Source organism: Scyliorhinus torazame, chromosome 7 (assembly GCF_047496885.1).
Source record: "Scyliorhinus torazame isolate Kashiwa2021f chromosome 7, sScyTor2.1, whole genome shotgun sequence".
In the NCBI taxonomy this organism is placed as follows: Eukaryota; Metazoa; Chordata; class Chondrichthyes; order Carcharhiniformes; family Scyliorhinidae; genus Scyliorhinus; species Scyliorhinus torazame.
The window spans coordinates 9172729-9189616 of record NC_092713.1 but is presented as its reverse complement, the minus strand read 5'-3'; the positions used below and the strand labels follow the sequence as shown (position 1 = coordinate 9189616).

Below are 16888 nucleotides of genomic sequence, written 5' to 3'. Positions count from 1 at the left end.
AAAAGGAGGAGAAAGTGGCCGGATTGCAGTGGATCCTTTAGAACAGCGGCAAGGAAGGCAAGCAAAAACCAAGATGGCGTCGGAAGGTGGCAGTTTAACATGGGGCCCTGAACAACAAGAGTTCTTGAAATGCTGTGTAGAAGCTCAAAAAGGAAATGAAGAAAGAGCTGTTGGCCCCGATAATACATGCGATCGAAGGGCTAAAGGAGGAACAAAAGACCCAGGAGCGGGAGCTTCGGGTCGTGAAGGCAAAGGCAGCCGAGAATGAGGACGACATACAGGGCCTGGTGGTGAAGACGGAGACGCACGAGGCACATCAGAAACGATGTGTGGAAAGGTTGGAGGCACTGGAGAACAACGCAAGGAGGAACAACCTGAGGATTCTTGGTCTTCCTGAAGGTGCGGAGGGAGCGGACGTCGGGGCATATGTGAGCATGATGCTGCACTCGTTAATGGGAGCGGAGGCCCCGGCGGGTCCGTTGGAGGTGGAGGGAGCATACCGAGTGATGGCGCGAGGGCCGAGAGCAGGAGAAATTCCCAGAGCCATAGTGGTGAGATTCCTCCGTTTTAAGGATAGAGAAATGGTCCTTAGATGGGCAAAGAGAACTCGGAGCAGTAAATGGTGATCCGCGTTTATCAAGACTGGAGTGCGGAGGTGGCGAGAAGGAGGGCGAGCTTTAATCGGGCCAAGGCGGTGCTTCATAAAAAGATGATAAAATTTGGAATGCTGCAACCGGCAAGACTGTGGGTCACATATCGAGGGAGGCACCACTACTTTGAGACGGCGGATGAAGCGTGGACTTTTATTGTGGAAGAAAAACTGGAATGAGCGGGTTATTAAAAAGAACGTTTGAACAAAGTGGTGGGGCAAATGTGGGGGGCAAAGAGGGGGGTTAAAAAGGGGGGAAAGAGGAGTTTTATGTACTAATCCTGCGATGTGGTAACTTTTCTTTCTTCCACAGGTGGTGATGGGGGGAGGAGGGGAGGTGGAGGAGATGGGGCGTTGGCCATTGGGGGCGGGGCCAAGGGAGAAGCGCGGGCTTGGTTCCCGCGCTATGATAATCATGGCGATAATAGAGAAGCAGGAAGGAGGGGGCGTCGCACGGTGCGAGCCGAGGTCACGGGGGGAAGCCGAGGTCGGCCAGAGTTTGCTGACTTCTGGGAGCAACATGGGGGGAGTAATTACGCTAGCGGGGGAGGGGGGGGGGAATTACTGGGTTGCTGCTGCTGGGGAGAGGGGGGAGCTGGTATGGGAGGGGATGGGCGGGGGGGGCACCGCCTGGGGGAGATACAGCTGCGTGGGAACCGGGTGAGGAGCTGGAAAAAGGGGATGGCTAATCGACAATGGGGGGGGGGGGGTTAGGAAGCCCCCCCAACCCGGCTGATCACGTGGAACGTGAGAGGGCTGAACGGGCCGATAAAGAGGGCACGGGTACTCGCACACCTTAAGAAACTTAAGGCAGATGTGGTTATGTTACAGGAAACGCACCTGAAACTGATAGACCAGGTTAGGCTACGCAAAGGATGGGTAGGGCAGGTGCTCCATTCGGGGCTAGATGCGAAAAACAGGGGGGTGGCTATATTAGTGGGGAAGCGGGTAATGTTCGAGGCAAAGACTATAGTGGCGGATAACGGGGGCAGATAAGTGATGGTGAGTGGCAAACTACAGGGGGAGACGGTGGTTTTGGTAAACGTATATGCCCCGAACTGGGATGATGCCAATTTTATGAGGCGGATGCTAGGACGCATTCCGGACCTAGAGATGGGAAAGCTGATAATGGGAGGAGATTTTAATACGGTGTTGGAACCAGGGCTGGATAGGTCGAAGTCCAGGACTGGAAGGAGGCCGGCAGCAGCCAAGGTACTTAAAGATTTTATGGAGCAGATGGGAGGTGTAGACCCGTGGAGATTTAGCAGACCGAGGAGTAAGGAGTTCTCGTTTTTCTCCTATGTCAATAAAGTCTACTCGTGAATAGACTTTTTTGTGCTGGGAAGGGCGTTGGTCCCGAAGGTGAGGGGAACGGAGTATACGGCTATAGCCATTTCGGATCGCGCTCCACACTGGGTGGACTTGGAGATAGGGGAGGAAACAGGAGGGCGCCCACCCTGGAGAATGGACATGGGGCTAATGGCAGATGAGGGGGTGTGTCTAAGGGTGAGGGGGATATCAATAAGGGCACATAAAGGGAATCAGGAGAGTAAGGAACGGGAGCGGTTGCTGCAAGAACTTTTGAGGGTGGACAGACAATATGCGGAAGCACCGGAGGAGGGACTGTACAGGGAAAGGCAAAGGCTACATGTAGAATTTGACTTGCTGACTACGGGCACTGCAGAGGCACAATGGAGGAAGGCACAGGGTGTACAGTACGAATATGGGGAGAAGGCGAGCAGGTTGCTGGCACACCAATTGAGGAAAAGGGGAGCAGCGAGGGAAATAGGGGGAGTGAGGGATGAGGAAGGAGAGATGGAGCGGGGAGCGGAGAGAGTGAATGGAGTGTTCAAGACATTTTATAAAAAATTATATGAAGCTCAACCCCCGGATGGGAGGGAGAGAATGATGGGCTTCTTGGATCGGCTGGAATTTCCCCAAGGTGAAAGAGCAGGAAAGGGTGGGACTGGGAGCACAGATCGAGGTAGAAGTGGTGGTGAAAGGAATTAGGAGCATGCAGGCGGGAAAGGCCCCGGGACCGGATGGATTCCCAGTCGAATTCTCTAGAAAATATGTGGACTTGCTCGCCCCGGTATTGACGAGGACCTTTAATGAGGCAAAGGAAAGGGGACAACTGCCCCCGACTATGTCTGAAGCAACGATATCGCTTCTCTTAAAGAAGAAAAAGGACCCGCTACAATGCGGGTCCTATAGACCTATTTCCCTCCTAAATGTAGATGCCAAGATCCTGGCCAAGGTAATGGCAATGAGAATAGAGGAATGTGTTCCGGGGGTGGTCCACGAGGACCAAACTGGGTTTGTGAAGGGGAGACAGCTGAACACGAATATACGGAGGCTGTTAGGGGTAATGATGATGGCCCCACCAGAGGGGGAAACGGAGATAGTAGTGGCGATGGATGCCGAGAAAGCATTTGATAGAGTGGAGTGGGATTATTTGTGGGAGGTGTTGAGGAGATTTGGTTTTGGAGAGGGGTATGTTAGATGGGTGCAGCTGTTGTATAGGGTCCCGATGGCGAGCGTGGTCACGAATGGACGGGGATCTGCATATTTTCGGCTCCATAGAGGGACAAGGCAGGGATGCCCTCTGTCCCCATTATTGTTTGCACTGGCGATTGAGCCCCTGGCGATAGCATTGAGGGGTTCCAAGAAGTGGAGGGGAGTACTTAGAGGAGGAGAAGAACACCGGGTATCTTTGTATGCGGATGATTTGCTACTATACGTGGCAGACCCGGCGGAGGGGATGCCAGAAATAATGCGGATACTTGGGGAGTTTGGGGATTTTTCAGGGTATAAATTGAACATGGGGAAAAGTGAGTTGTTTGTGGTGCATCCAGGGGAGCAGAGTAGAGAAATAGAGGACCTACCGTTGAGGAAAGTAACAGGGCACTTTCGTTACCTGGGGATCCAGATAGCCAAGAATTGGGGCACATTGCATAGGTTAAATTTAACACGGTTGGTGGAACAAATGGAGGAGGATTTTAAGAGATGGGATATGGTATCCCTGTCACTGGCAGGGAGGGTGCAGGCGGTTAAGATGGTGGTCCTCCCAAGATTCCTCTTTGTGTTTCAGTGCCTCCCGGTGGTGATCACGAAGGCTTTTTTTAAAAAAGGATTGAAAAGAGCATCATGGGTTTTGTGTGGGCCGGGAAGACCCCGAGAGTGAGGAAGGGATTCTTACAGCGTAGCAGGGATAGGGGGGGGCTGGCACTACCGAGCCTAAGTGAGTATTATTGGGCCGCTAATATTTCAATGGTGAGTAAGTGGATGGGAGAGGAGGAGGGAGCGGCGTGGAAGAGATTAGAGAGGGCGTCCTGTACGGGGACTAGCCTACAGGCTATGGTGACAGCCCCATTGCCGTTCTCACCGAGGAAGTACACCACAAGCCCGGTGGTGGTGGCTACACTGAAGATTTGGGGACAGTGGAGACGGCATAGGGGAAAGACTGGAGCCTTGGGGGGGTCCCCGATAAGAAACAACCATAGGTTTGCCCCGGGGGGAATGGATGGGGGATATGGAATGTGGCAAAGAGCAGGAATAACGCAACTGAAAGATCTGTTTGTGGATAGGAAGTTTGCGAGTCTGGGAGCGCTGACCGAGAAATATGGGTTGCCCCAAGGGAATGCATTCAGGTATATGCAACTGAGGGCTTTTGCGAGGCAACAGGTGAGGGAATTCCCGCAGCTCCCGACACAAGAGGTGCAGGACAGAGTGCTCTCAAAGACATGGGTGGGGGATGGTAAGGTGTCAGGTATATATAGGGAAATGAGGGACGAAGGGGAGACTATGGTAGATGAACTAAAAGGGAAATGGGAAGAAGAGCTGGGGGAGGAGATCGAGGAGGGGCTGTGGGCAGATGCCCTAAGCAGGGTAAACTCGTCGTCCTCGTGTGCCAGGCTGAGCCTGATTTAGTTTAAGGTATTACACAGGGCGCATATGACCGGAGCACGGCTCAGTAAATTTTTTGGGGTGGAGGATAGGTGTGCGAGGTGCTCGAGAAGCCCAGCGAATCATACCCATATGTTTTGGTCATGCCCGGCACTACAGGGGTTTTGGATGGGGGTGACAAAGGTGCTTTCAAAAGTAGTGGGGGTCCGGGTCGAACCAAGCTGGGGGTTGGCTATATTTGGGGTTGCACAAGAGCCGGGAGTGCAAGAGGAGAGAGAGGCCGATGTTTTGGCCTTTGCGTCCCTAGTAGCCCGGCGCAGGATATTGTTAATGTGGAAAGAAGCCAAGCCCCCGGGGGTGGAGACCTGGATAAATGACATGGCAGGGTTTATAAAGCTAGAGCGGATTAAGTTCGTTCTAAGGGGGTCGGCTCAAGGGTTCACCAGGCGGTGGCAACCGTTCGTCGAATACCTCGCAGAAAGATAGATGGATTGGAAAAAAAAAAAGGCAGCAGCAGCAGCCCAGGATCGGCGGGGGGGGGAGGAGGGGGGGGGGTGGGGAGGAGGAACCAGAAGGACTCTCAGGGTTGTTAATATATACTGTATAATATGTATAGGTCGTTGCGACAGATAATTGTATATTGGACTGTTAAATTATATTTTTGGAGAGTGTTACTTGTGATAAGGCAGTTGCCAATTAGGGTTAGTTTTCATTTTTGTTATTTATTATTTATTCATTTTTTGTTTATAAAATAGGTCATTGTTATTTGTGTTGTTATAATATTGTGTAAAGGATGCACAATGTACTGTGTTGGTTGACCAAAAATTTTCAATAAAATATTTATTAAAAAAAAAGGTATGGTAGAGTATTTCAACTTTTTTTAAAATATTCATTTTTATGGAATGTGGGTGTTGCTGGTTAGCCCAGCAATTATTGCCCATCCCTAGTTGCCCTTCAGAAGGTGGTGCTAAGGTGCCTTCTTGAACTGCTGCAGTCCCCGAGCTGTAGGTGTCAAAGTCAATATTTTCCCACTTCAGTGGTAGAAAAATTCAACAAAACAACTGCTTGCAGTAATGGCTGAAACTTGAAGTCAGAGAGCAGTCAACAAAACTGCTCAGTCTTTCCCAAGTTCCGCGCTTTCGCAGATAATTAGATCAATATTTATACATTATATTTATCAAGATTATGTGACAACAGTATGATCAGGAGTTTGATCGGAAATACAAACGGAAGCAAAGACCAGACCATGTTAGGTTATATCACTCATACCATTATTTAGTCCTCGGAGGGAACACTGATAGGTCAGAATAGACTAGTTTCTTCCTGAACCTATCTTTGTTTTAAATTCCTACGGCCCTGGGTTATGACGAGTTAGTTTTATCAGGAGTTGCCGAGGTCCGGTGTTTTGGAATGGCTCGACCTTCGCTGATCTTTTCAGACTTCAAGTTATGCAGAGTTGGCCTACGGCCATACTAGTCTGAAAATGGTTAGGGCAGCATTCTTTACCTGGGCTCGGTGAGCTGGAATGAGTAGTTTCAGTCTATCTGGTATTGTATCAAACCTTTTGACCAGTCTTCCCATTGACCAGTTTTCCCATCATGCCATTACTTAATTCGTACCATATCACATGGGTACATCCACTGTGCTGTTAGGGAGTTCCAGAATTTTGGCCCAGCGACAGTGAAGGAATGGAGATATATTTCAAAGACAGGGTGGTGAGTGACTTGGAGGGGAACCTCCAGGTGGTGGGGTTCCCAGGTATCTGCTGCTCTTGTCCTTCTAGATGGTAGTGGTCGTGGGTTTGGAAGGTGCTGCCTAAGGAACCTTGGTGAGTTACTGCAGTGCTTCGTGTAGATGGTGCACACGGCTGCCATTGTTCGTCGGTGGTGGAGGAAGTGAATATCTGTGGAAGGAGGAGCAATCAAGCGGGCTGCTTTGTCCTGGATGGTGTCCAGCTTTGAGTGTTGTTGGAGCTGCACCCATCCAGATAAATAGAGAGCATTCTATTACACTCCTGACTTGTAGATGGTGGACAGGCTTTGGGAGGGGTCAGGAGGCGAGTTACTCACTGTAGGATTCCTAGCCTTTGACCTGCCCTGGTAGCCACGGTATTAATGTGGCTGGATCCAGTTCAGTTTCTGATCAATGGTAACCTCCAGGATGTTGATTGTGGGGGATTCAATGGCTGTAATGCCACTGAATGTCAAGGGGGCGGTGGTTAAATTCTCTCTTGTAGGAAGCATGTCATTGCCTGGCACTTGTGTAGCGCGAATGTAACTTGCCACTTGCCAGCCCCAGCCTGGATATTGTCCAGGTCTTGCTGCATTTGGACACGGACTGCTTATTATCTGGAGAGTCGCGAATGGTGCTAAACATTGTGCAGTCATCCGCAAACATCCCCACTTCTGACCTTATGATGGAAGGAAGGTCATTGATGAAGCAGCTGAAGATAGCGGGCTCAGGACACCACCCTGAGGAACTCCTGCAGTGATGTCCTGGAGCTGAGATGATTGACCTCCAACCACCACAACCATCTTCCTTTGTGCCGGGTATGACTCCAACCAGCGGAGAGTTTTCCCCGACTCCCATTGACTCCAGTTTAGCGAGGGCTCCTTGATGCCATACTCTTGATGTCAAGGGCAGTCACTTGTACATTTTGTTTTTTCTGAGTGAGAAATGTCCAAAGGAGCACCAGCTTCAACATTCCCATGGAGCAATTTCCAGGAATGAAATCGCAACTTAAAAACAAGGACTTACTGTATTTGTCTCAACAAACGTGTGGTAGCAAGTTGCACAATTCACACCATTCTTTGGGTAATTCCTATTAGATTCATCAGTGACTGTCCGACATTTATGACTTCTAATTCTGGTCTTTCCAACAAGGGGAAACATCTCTACACCGACTCTATCAAACCCAAAGCCCTCTATCAGATCACCCTCACAGACTTTCCTCTTTCCGAGGGCAAAGAACCCCAGCTTGCTCTGCACTCTTTCCATAAAATGGGGACCATTTTACATGACTCTTGACTATTAACTTAAAAAAAATGATTTTGTGACATGCCGGCATCGCTGGCAGTCCCTCAGTCACTTGAACTGAGTGTATTGCAAGGCCATGTCAGAGGGCAGTTAAGAGTCAACATGTAGTCAGAATCAGATGGGATTTTATTTTACATGTTTCATGGTCACCATTACTGAGGACAGCTTTCAATTCCCCTCATCGAATTTAAATTCCACAAATACCATGGTGGGATTTGAACCCGTGTCCCGCGGAGCATTGGTCTTGACCTCTGAATTACTTTTTAAAAAAATAAATGTTTTATTAAAGCTTTTCCAACCAACGTTTTTACATTACAAAGATAGAAGTACAAATAATAATAAAAATAAACAAGAACTATTAAACAGAACAAGGTGGGTGTCGTCTTCCTATAAAACTTACATTATATCAACAGTTTCCCCCCCCCCCCCCCACCTGAGCCCCCCCCCCCCCCCCAACCTGAGCCCCCCCCCCCACCTGCCGCTGCTGCTGACAATTACTGCTCCCCTAGAAAGTCAAGGAAAGGTTGCCACCGCCGGGAGAACCCCACCAAGGACCCTCTCAAGGCGAACTTTATTCGCTCCAGGCTGAGGAACCCCGCCATATCACTAACCCAGGTCTCCACACCCGGGGGATTTGAGTCCCTCCACATTAACAAGATCCGTCTCCGGGCTACCAGGGAGGCAAAGGCCAGTACCTCGGCCTCTTTCGCTTCCTGCACTCCCGGATCCTCCGACACCCCAAATATCGCTACTGTTGGACTCTCCTTCACCCCAGTGTCCAAAATCTTGGACATAGCGCTCGCAAACTCCTGCCAAAATTCTTTAAGCACCGGGCATGCCCAAAACATTTGGGCATGGTTCACCGGACTCCCTTCACATCTCGGGCACCTGTCCTCCACCCCAAAAAACGTACTCATTCTTGCCGCCGTTATATGCGCCCGATGCACCACCTTAAACTGAATTAAGCTGAGCCTGGCACATGATGAGGAGGAGTTCACCCTGCCCAGGGCATCGGCCCACAGGCCCTCATCCAGCTCCTCCTCCCACTTGCCCTTCAACTCCTCCACTGAGGTTTCCTCCGCCTCCTGCAGCTCCTGATATATGTCTGACACCTTCCCCTCCCCTACCCAGGTGCCAGACACCACCCTATCCTAGATCCTAAGCGAGGGCAGCAGCGGAAATGTCCCCACCTGTTTTCTAAGAAAGTCCCGAACCTGGAGGTACCTGAACGCATTCCCCGGGGGCAGGCCGAACTTCTCCTCCAGCGCCTGCATGCTAGGGAAAGTCCCGTCAAATAACACGTTCTCCATCCTCCTAATACCTGCCCTACACCAGCCTTGGAACCCCCCATCCATCCTACCTGGAGCAAATCTATGGTTATTCCGTATCGGGGTCCACACAGAGGCCTCCTCCTCCTGCCTGAGTCTCCTCCACTGCCCCCAAATCCTCAGTGCCGCCGCTACTACCGGACTATCGCACCGGTGAGAATGGCAGCGGAGCCGTGATTAGTGCCCCGAGGCTGGTGCCTTTGCTTGACGCCGCCTCCAGCCGCCCCCTCCTCCATCATCCACTTCCTAATCATGGCCACATTGGCCGCCCAATAATAGCTGCAGATGTTCGGCAGTGCCAGTCCCCCCCCGCCCCCCACCACGCTCCAAGAATGCCCTTTTAACTCGCGGGGTTTTATTCGCCCACACAAATCCCGTAACAATCCTATTCATCCACTGAAAAAAGGAATTGCGGATGAAAATGGGGAGGCACTGAAAGACGAAGAGGAACCTGGGGAGAACCGTCATCTTCACAGTCTGCACCCCTCCCGCCAGGGAAAGGGGGAGCATATCCCACCTTTTAAACTCTCCCTCCATCTGCTCCACTAGCCGGGTTAAGTTGAGCCTGTGCAGGGCATCCCAGTTCCTGGCCACTTGAATCCCCAAGTACCGAAAGCTCCTCTCCACTATCGACTTCTGAATTACTAATCCAATTACAGCACCACTATGCCACCATCTCCCCCGTCATCCTCTCCTCCCTCTTGGGCTTATAAAGAGACTCACTCATCTTCCATTTAAGGAAACGACATGTTGACAGAAAATAACACTACTGCGATGCATTCCGAACAGTCACTACATTTTAAAATTTCACAACCCTCTCCCATTCTCTGCTTACCGCAATTCGCGGGAATGTGTGTGTTCATCAGACCCAGCTCCCATGCTCTCTTGATAAGTGGAACAGGATACTGCAAAGAGAAAAGTATCATTGACATAATGGATGTCACAGTGCAAACACCCACCACGACACAACTTATTCTCCTTTACCCGAATAATGTAACCTCTCCTTACAATTACCCAATGCTTTCTCGTGTCTTATTGTGGACCCTTTCTGCCATTTACAATAGCCATAACCTTCTATTGCTATTTCCCAGTGAGATATTCAAACACCCTCATGAGCAGCACGGTAGTACAAGTGGATAGCACTGTGGCTTCACAGTGCCAGGGTCCCAGGTTCGATTCCCAGCTTGGGTCACTGTCTGTGTGGAGTCTGCTCATCCTCCCCGTCTCTGCATGAGTTTCCTCCGGGTGCTCTGGTTTCCTCCCACAGTCCAAAGGTGTGCAGGTTAGGTGGATTGGCCATGATAAATTGCCTTTCGAGACCAAAAAGGTTAGGAGGGGCTTTTGGGTTACGGGGATAGGGTGGCAGTGAGGGCTTAAGTGGGTTGGTGCAGACTTGATGGGCCGAATGGCCTCCTTCTGCACTGTATGTTCTATGTATATCGGGCGGCATGGCGGCGCAGTGGCAGCATGGTCATCGATCCCGGCTCTGGCTCATTGTCAGTGTGGAGTTTGCACATTCTCTCTGTGTCTGCATGGGTCTCACCCCCACAACCCGAAGATGGATAGGTAGATTGGTGGATTGGCCACGCTAAATTGCCCCTTAATTGGAAAAAAAATGAATTCGGTACTTTAAATTTAAAAAAAGAGTTTCAATCAACTGGAGTCAGGTCTTCACACCATCCAGTAATGATCACACTTGTAAAATCTCACAGAGCTCTTCAACCTCCTTTCTAACAGTTTTGGGCTCATTTCATAGAATCATAGTGCAGAAGGAGGTCATTCGGCCCATCGAGTCTGCACTGGCCCTTGGAAAGAGCACCCGACTTAAACCCACACCTCCACCCTATCCCCGTAACGCAGTAACCCCACCTAACTTTTTATGCGACATTAAGGGGCAATTTATCATGGCCAATCCACCTAACCTGCACATCTTTGGACTGTGGGAGGAAACCGGAGCACCCGGAGGAAACCCACGCAGACACGGGGAGGATGTGCAGAAACCGCACAGACAGTGACCTGAGGCTGGGGTCGAATCCGGGTCCCTGGGGCTGTGAGGCAGCAGTGCTAACCACTGTATCACCGTGCCACCCCTTGCTTCAGAAGGAAGGCTGAGTGGGGACTTCCAAGTTAAGAAAGAGTTTGATCGAGTAGATGCAGAGAAGATAATTCCACTTTTGGAGGCAATTAGGACAAGGATCTAAATACAAGATAATCGCAGATAAAACCAATCGGAAATTCAGGGGCAACACCTTTACCAAGATATTGGTGAGAACATGGAACTCACTACCTCAGGGAGTAGTGAAGGTGATCAGTAAATGTATTGATGAGCAAGGCACAGAAACAAAAGGGCAAAGGAATGGAAGGGCACGCTGACAGGATGAGATGGGGTGGGAGAAGGCTGGTGTGTGGACCAGTTGTGTTGAACAGTCAGTTACTGCACTAAATGCTACAGAATTATTTTGAAGAGGTGACTCGCCCAAAGTCCATTCCTTTTACTTTCCTTTCTTTCATGTGAACAGGAAGGGAGCGATGATGTAAATAGGGACGGGCGGGGAGGGGAATGCAAACAGAGGCAGGCATGAGGCAGGAAGATACCATGAATGGAGTGCTCGAGTGGCGGCATGATTACTAACGTACGAACATATGAATGAGCATGAGGCCACTCTGCCCCTCGAGCCTGCTCTCCCATTCAGTAAGATCATGGCGGATCAGATTGTAACCTCAACACCACATTCCTGCTTACCCCCGATAACCTTTCACCCTAAATAACCTTTCACCCCCCGTCAATCACAGATCTATTTTTTTTTTTATAAATATTTTATTGAAAATTTTTGGTCAACCAACACAGTACATTGTGCATCCTTTACACAACACTATAACAACACAAATAACAATTACCTATTTTATAAACAAAAAATGAATAAATAATAAATAACAAAAATGAAAACTAACCCTAATTGGCAACTGCCTTATCACAAGTAACACTCTCCAAAAATATGATTTAACAGTCCAATATATAATTATCTGTCACAACGACCTATACATATTATACAGTATATATTAACAACCCTGAGAGTCCTTCTGGTTCCTCCACTCCCCCCCCCCCCCCCTCCCACCCCTCCCCCCACCCCTCCCCCCACGATCCTGGGCTGCTGCTGCTGCCTTCTTTTTTCCATTACATCTATCTTACTGCGAGGTATTCGACGAACGGTTGCCACCGCCTGGTGAACCCTTGAGCCGACCCCCTTAGGACGAACTTAATCCGCTCTAGCTTTATAAACCCTGCCATGTCATTTATCCAGGTCTCCACCCCCGGGGGCTTGGCTTCTTTCCACATTAACAATATCCTGCGCCGGGCTACTAGGGACGCAAAGGCCAAAACATCGGCCTCTCTCGCCTCCTGCACTCCCGGCTCTTGCGCAACCCCAAATATAGCCAACCCCCAGCTTGGTTCGACCCGGACCCCCACTACTTTTGAAAGCACCTTTGTCACCCCCATCCAAAACCCCTGTAGTGCCGGGCATGACCAAAACATATGGGTATGATTCGCTGGGCTTCTCGAGCACCTCGCACACCTATCCTCCACCCCAAAAAATTTACTGAGCCGTGCTCCAGTCATATGCGCCCTGTGTAATACCTTAAACTAAATCAGGCTTAGCCTGGCACACGAGGACGACGAGTTTACCCTGCTTACGGCATCTGCCCACAGCCCCTCCTCGATCTCCTCCCCCAGCTCTTCTTCCCATTTCCCTTTTAGTTCATCTACCATAGTCTCCCCTTCGTCCCTCATTTCCCTATATATATCTGACACCTTACCATCCCCCACCCATGTCTTTGAGATCACTCTGTCCTGCACCTCTTGTGTCGGGAGCTGCGGGAATTCCCTCACCTGTTGCCTCGCAAAAGCCCTCAGTTGCATATACCTGAATGCATTCCCTTGGGGCAACCCATATTTCTCGGTCAGCGCTCCCAGACTCGCGAACTTCCCATCCACAAACAGATCTTTCAGTTGCGTTATTCCTGCTCTTTGCCACATTCCATATCCCCCATCCATTCCCCCCGGGGCAAACCTATGGTTGTTTCTTATCGGGGACCCCCCCCCGCCCCCCCCCCCCCCCCCCCCCCCCGCCCCAAGGCTCCAGTCTTTCCCCTATGCCGTCTCCACTGTCCCCAAATCTTCAGTGTAGCCACCACCACCGGGCTTGTGGTGTAGTTCCTCGGTGAGAACGGCAATGGGGCTGTCACCATAGCCTGTAGGCTAGTCCCCCTACAGGACGCCCTCTCTAATCTCTTCCACGCCGCTCCCTCCTCCTCTCCCATCCACTTACTCAATATTAGCGGCCCAATAATACTCACTTAGGCTCGGTAGTGCCAGCCCCCCCCTATCCCTGCTACGCTGTAAGAATCCCTTCCTCACTCTCGGGGTCTTCCTGGCCCACACAAAACCCATGATGCTCTTTTCAATGCTTTTAAAAAAAGCCTTCGTGATCACCACCGGGAGGCACTGAAACACAAACAGGAATCTCGGAAGGACCACCATCTTAACCGCCTGCACCCTCCCTGCCAGTGACAGGGATACCATATCCCATCTCTTAAAATCCTCCTCCATTTGTTCCACCAACCGCGTTAAATTTAACCTATGCAATGTGCCCCAATTCTTGGCTATCTGGATCCCCAGGTAACGAAAGTCCCTTCTTACCTTCCTCAACGGTAGGTCCTCTATTTCTCTACTCTGCTCCCCTGGATGCACCACAAACAACTCACTTTTCCCCATGTTCAATTTATACCCTGAAAAATCCCCAAACTCCCCAAGTATCCGCATTATTTCTGGCATCCCCTCCGCTGGGTCTGCCACGTATAGTAGCAAATCGTCCGCATACAAAGATACCCGGTGTTCTTCTCTTCCTCTAAGTACTCCCCTCCACTTCTTGGAACCCCTCAACGCTATCGCCAGGGGCTCCCTGCCTTGTCCCTCTATGGAGCCGAAAATATGCAGATCCCCGTCCATTCGTGACCACGCTCGCCATCGGGGCCCTATACAACAGCTGCACCCATCTAACATACCCCTCTCCAAAACCAAATCTCCTCAACACCTCCCACAAATAATCCCACTCCACTCTATCAAATGCTTTCTCGGCATCCATAGCCACTACTATCTCCGTTTCCCCCTCTGGTGGGGCCATCATCATTACCCCTAACAGCCTCCGTATATTCGTGTTCAGCTGTCTCCCCTTCACAAACCCAGTTTGGTCCTCGTGGACCACCCCCGGGACACATTCCTCTATTCTCATTGCCATTACCTTGGCCAGGATCTTGGCATCTACATTTAGGAGGGAAATAGGTCTATAGGACCCGCATTGTAGCGGGTCCTTCTCCTTCTTTAAGAGAAGCGATATCGTTGCTTCAGACATAGTCGGGGGCAGTTGTCCCCTTTCCTTTGCCTCATTAAAGGTTCTCGTCAATACCACATATTTTCTATAGAATTCGACTGGGAATCCATCCGGTCCCGGGGCCTTTCCCGCCTGCATGCTCCTAATTCCTTTCACCACTTCTTCTACCTCGATCTGTGCTCCCAGTCCCACCCTTTCCTGCTCTTCCACCTTGGGAAATTCCAGCCGATCCAAGAAGCCCATCATTCTCTCCCTCCCATCCGGGGGTTGAGCTTCATATAATTTTATATAAAATGTCTTGAACACTCCATTCACTCTCTCCGCTCCCCGCTCCATCTCTCCTTCCTCATCCCTCACTCCCCCTATTTCCCTCGCTGCTCCCCTTTTCCTCAATTGGTGTGCCAGCAACCTGCTCGCCTTCTCCCCATATTCGTACTGTACACCCTGTGCCTTCCTCCATTGTGCCTCTGCAGTGCCCGTAGTCAGCAAGTCAAATTCTACATGTAGCCTTTGCCTTTCCCTGTACAGTCCCTCCTCCGGTGCTTCCGCATATTGTCTGTCCACCCTCAAAAGTTCTTGCAGCAACCGCTCCCATTCCTTACTCTCCTGCTTCCCTTTATGTGCCCTTATTGATATCAGCTCCCCTCTAACCACCGCCTTCAGCGCCTCCCAGACCACTCCCACCTGGACCTCCCCATTATCATTGAGTTCCAAGTACTTTTCAATGCACCCCCTCACCCTTAGACACACCCCCTCATCTGCCATTAGTCCCATGTCCATTCTCCAGGGTGGGCGCCCTCCTGTTTCCTCCCCTATCTCCAAGTCTACCCAGTGTGGAGCGTGATCCGAAATGGCTATAGCCGTATACTCCGTTCCCCTCACCTTCGGGATCAACGCCCTTCCCAGCACAAAAAAGTCTATTCGCAAATAGACTTTGTGGACATAGGAGAAAAACGAAAACTCCTTACTCCTAGGTCTGCTAAATCTCCACGGGTCTACACCTCCCATCTGCTCCATAAAATCTTTAAGTACCTTGGCTGCTGCCGGCCTCCTTCCAGTCCTGGACTTCGACCTATCCAGCCCTGGTTCCAACACCGTATTAAAATCTCCCCCCATTATCAGCTTTCCCATCTCTAGGTCCGGAATGCGTCCTAGCATCCGCCTCATAAAATTGGCATCATCCCAGTTCGGGGCATATACGTTTACCAAAACCTCCGTCTCCCCCTGTAGTTTGCCACTCACCATCACGTATCTGCCCCCGTTATCCGCCACTATAGTCTTTGCCTCGAACATTACCCGCTTCCCCACTAATATAGCCGCCCCCCTGTTTTTCGCATCTAGCCCCGAATGGAACACCTGCCCCACCAATCCTTTGCGTAGCCTAACCTGGTCTATCAGTTTCAGGTGCGTTTCCTGTAACATAACCACATCTGCCTTAAGTTTCTTAAGGTGTGCGAGGACCTGTGCCCTCTTTATCGGCCCGTTCAGCCCTCTCACGTTCCACGTGATCAGCCGGGTTGGGGGGCTTCCTACACCCCCCCTTGTCGATTAGCCATCCCCTTTTTCCAGCTCCTCACCCGGTTCCCACGCAGCTGTATCTCCCCCAGGCGGTGCCCCCCCCCCGCCCATCCCCTCCCATACCAGCTCCCCCCTCTCCCCAGCAGCAGCAACCCAGTAATTCCCCCCTCCCACCACCCCCCCCCCCCTGCTAGATCCCCCTCTAGCGTAATTACTCCCCCCATGTTGCTCCCAGAAGTCAGCAAACTCTGGCCGACCTCGGCTTCCCCCCGTGACCTCGTCTCGCACCGTGCGACGCCCCCTCCTTCCTGCTTCTCTATTCCCGCCATGATTATCATAGCGCGGGAACCAAGCCAGCGCTTCTCCCTTGGCCCCGCCCCCAATGGCCAACGCCCCATCTCCTCCACCTCCCCTCCCCCCCCCATCACCACCTGTGGAAGAGAGAAAAGTTACCACATTGCAGGATTAGTACATAAAACTCCTCTTTCCCCCCTTTTTAACCCCCCTCTTCGCCCCCCACATTCGCCCCACCGCTTTGTTCCAGTTTTTCTTCCACAATAAAAGTCCACGCTTCATCCGCCGTCTCAAAGTAGTGGTGCCTCCCTCGATATGTGACCCACAGTCTTGCCGGTTGCAGCATTCCAAATTTTATCTTCTTTTTATGAAGCACCGCCTTGGCCCGATTAAAGCTCGCCCTCCTTCTCGCCACCTCCGCACTCCAGTCTTGATAAACGCGGATCACCGCGTTCTCCCATTTACTGCTCCGAGTTTTCTTTGCCCATCTAAGGACCATTTCTCTATCCTTAAAACGGAGGAATCTCACCACTATGGCTCTGGGAATTTCTCCTGCTCTCGGTCCTCGCGCCATCACTCGGTATGCTCCCTCCACCTCCAACGGACCCGCCGGGGCCTCCGCTCCCATTAACGAGTGCAGCATCGTGCTCATATATGCCCCGACGTCCGCTCCCTCCACACCTTCAGGAAGACCAAGAATCCTCAGGTTGTTCCTCCTTGCGTTGTTCTCCTGTGCCTCCAACCTTTCCACACATCGTTTCTGATGT

At 51.0% G+C, this 16888-nt stretch overlaps 1 protein-coding gene across 1 annotated transcript in view; it reads right to left on the bottom strand.

The window, feature by feature from the left end:
* Positions 1–16888, bottom strand: part of acadm (acyl-CoA dehydrogenase medium chain) — a 92797-nt gene that overhangs the window by 38523 nt on the left and 37386 nt on the right. Inside the window, exon 4 of the mRNA XM_072510301.1 lies at positions 9755–9824. Within this exon, the coding sequence (XP_072366402.1) occupies positions 9755–9824 (70 nt within the window). The remainder of the gene's footprint in view (positions 1–9754; positions 9825–16888) is intronic.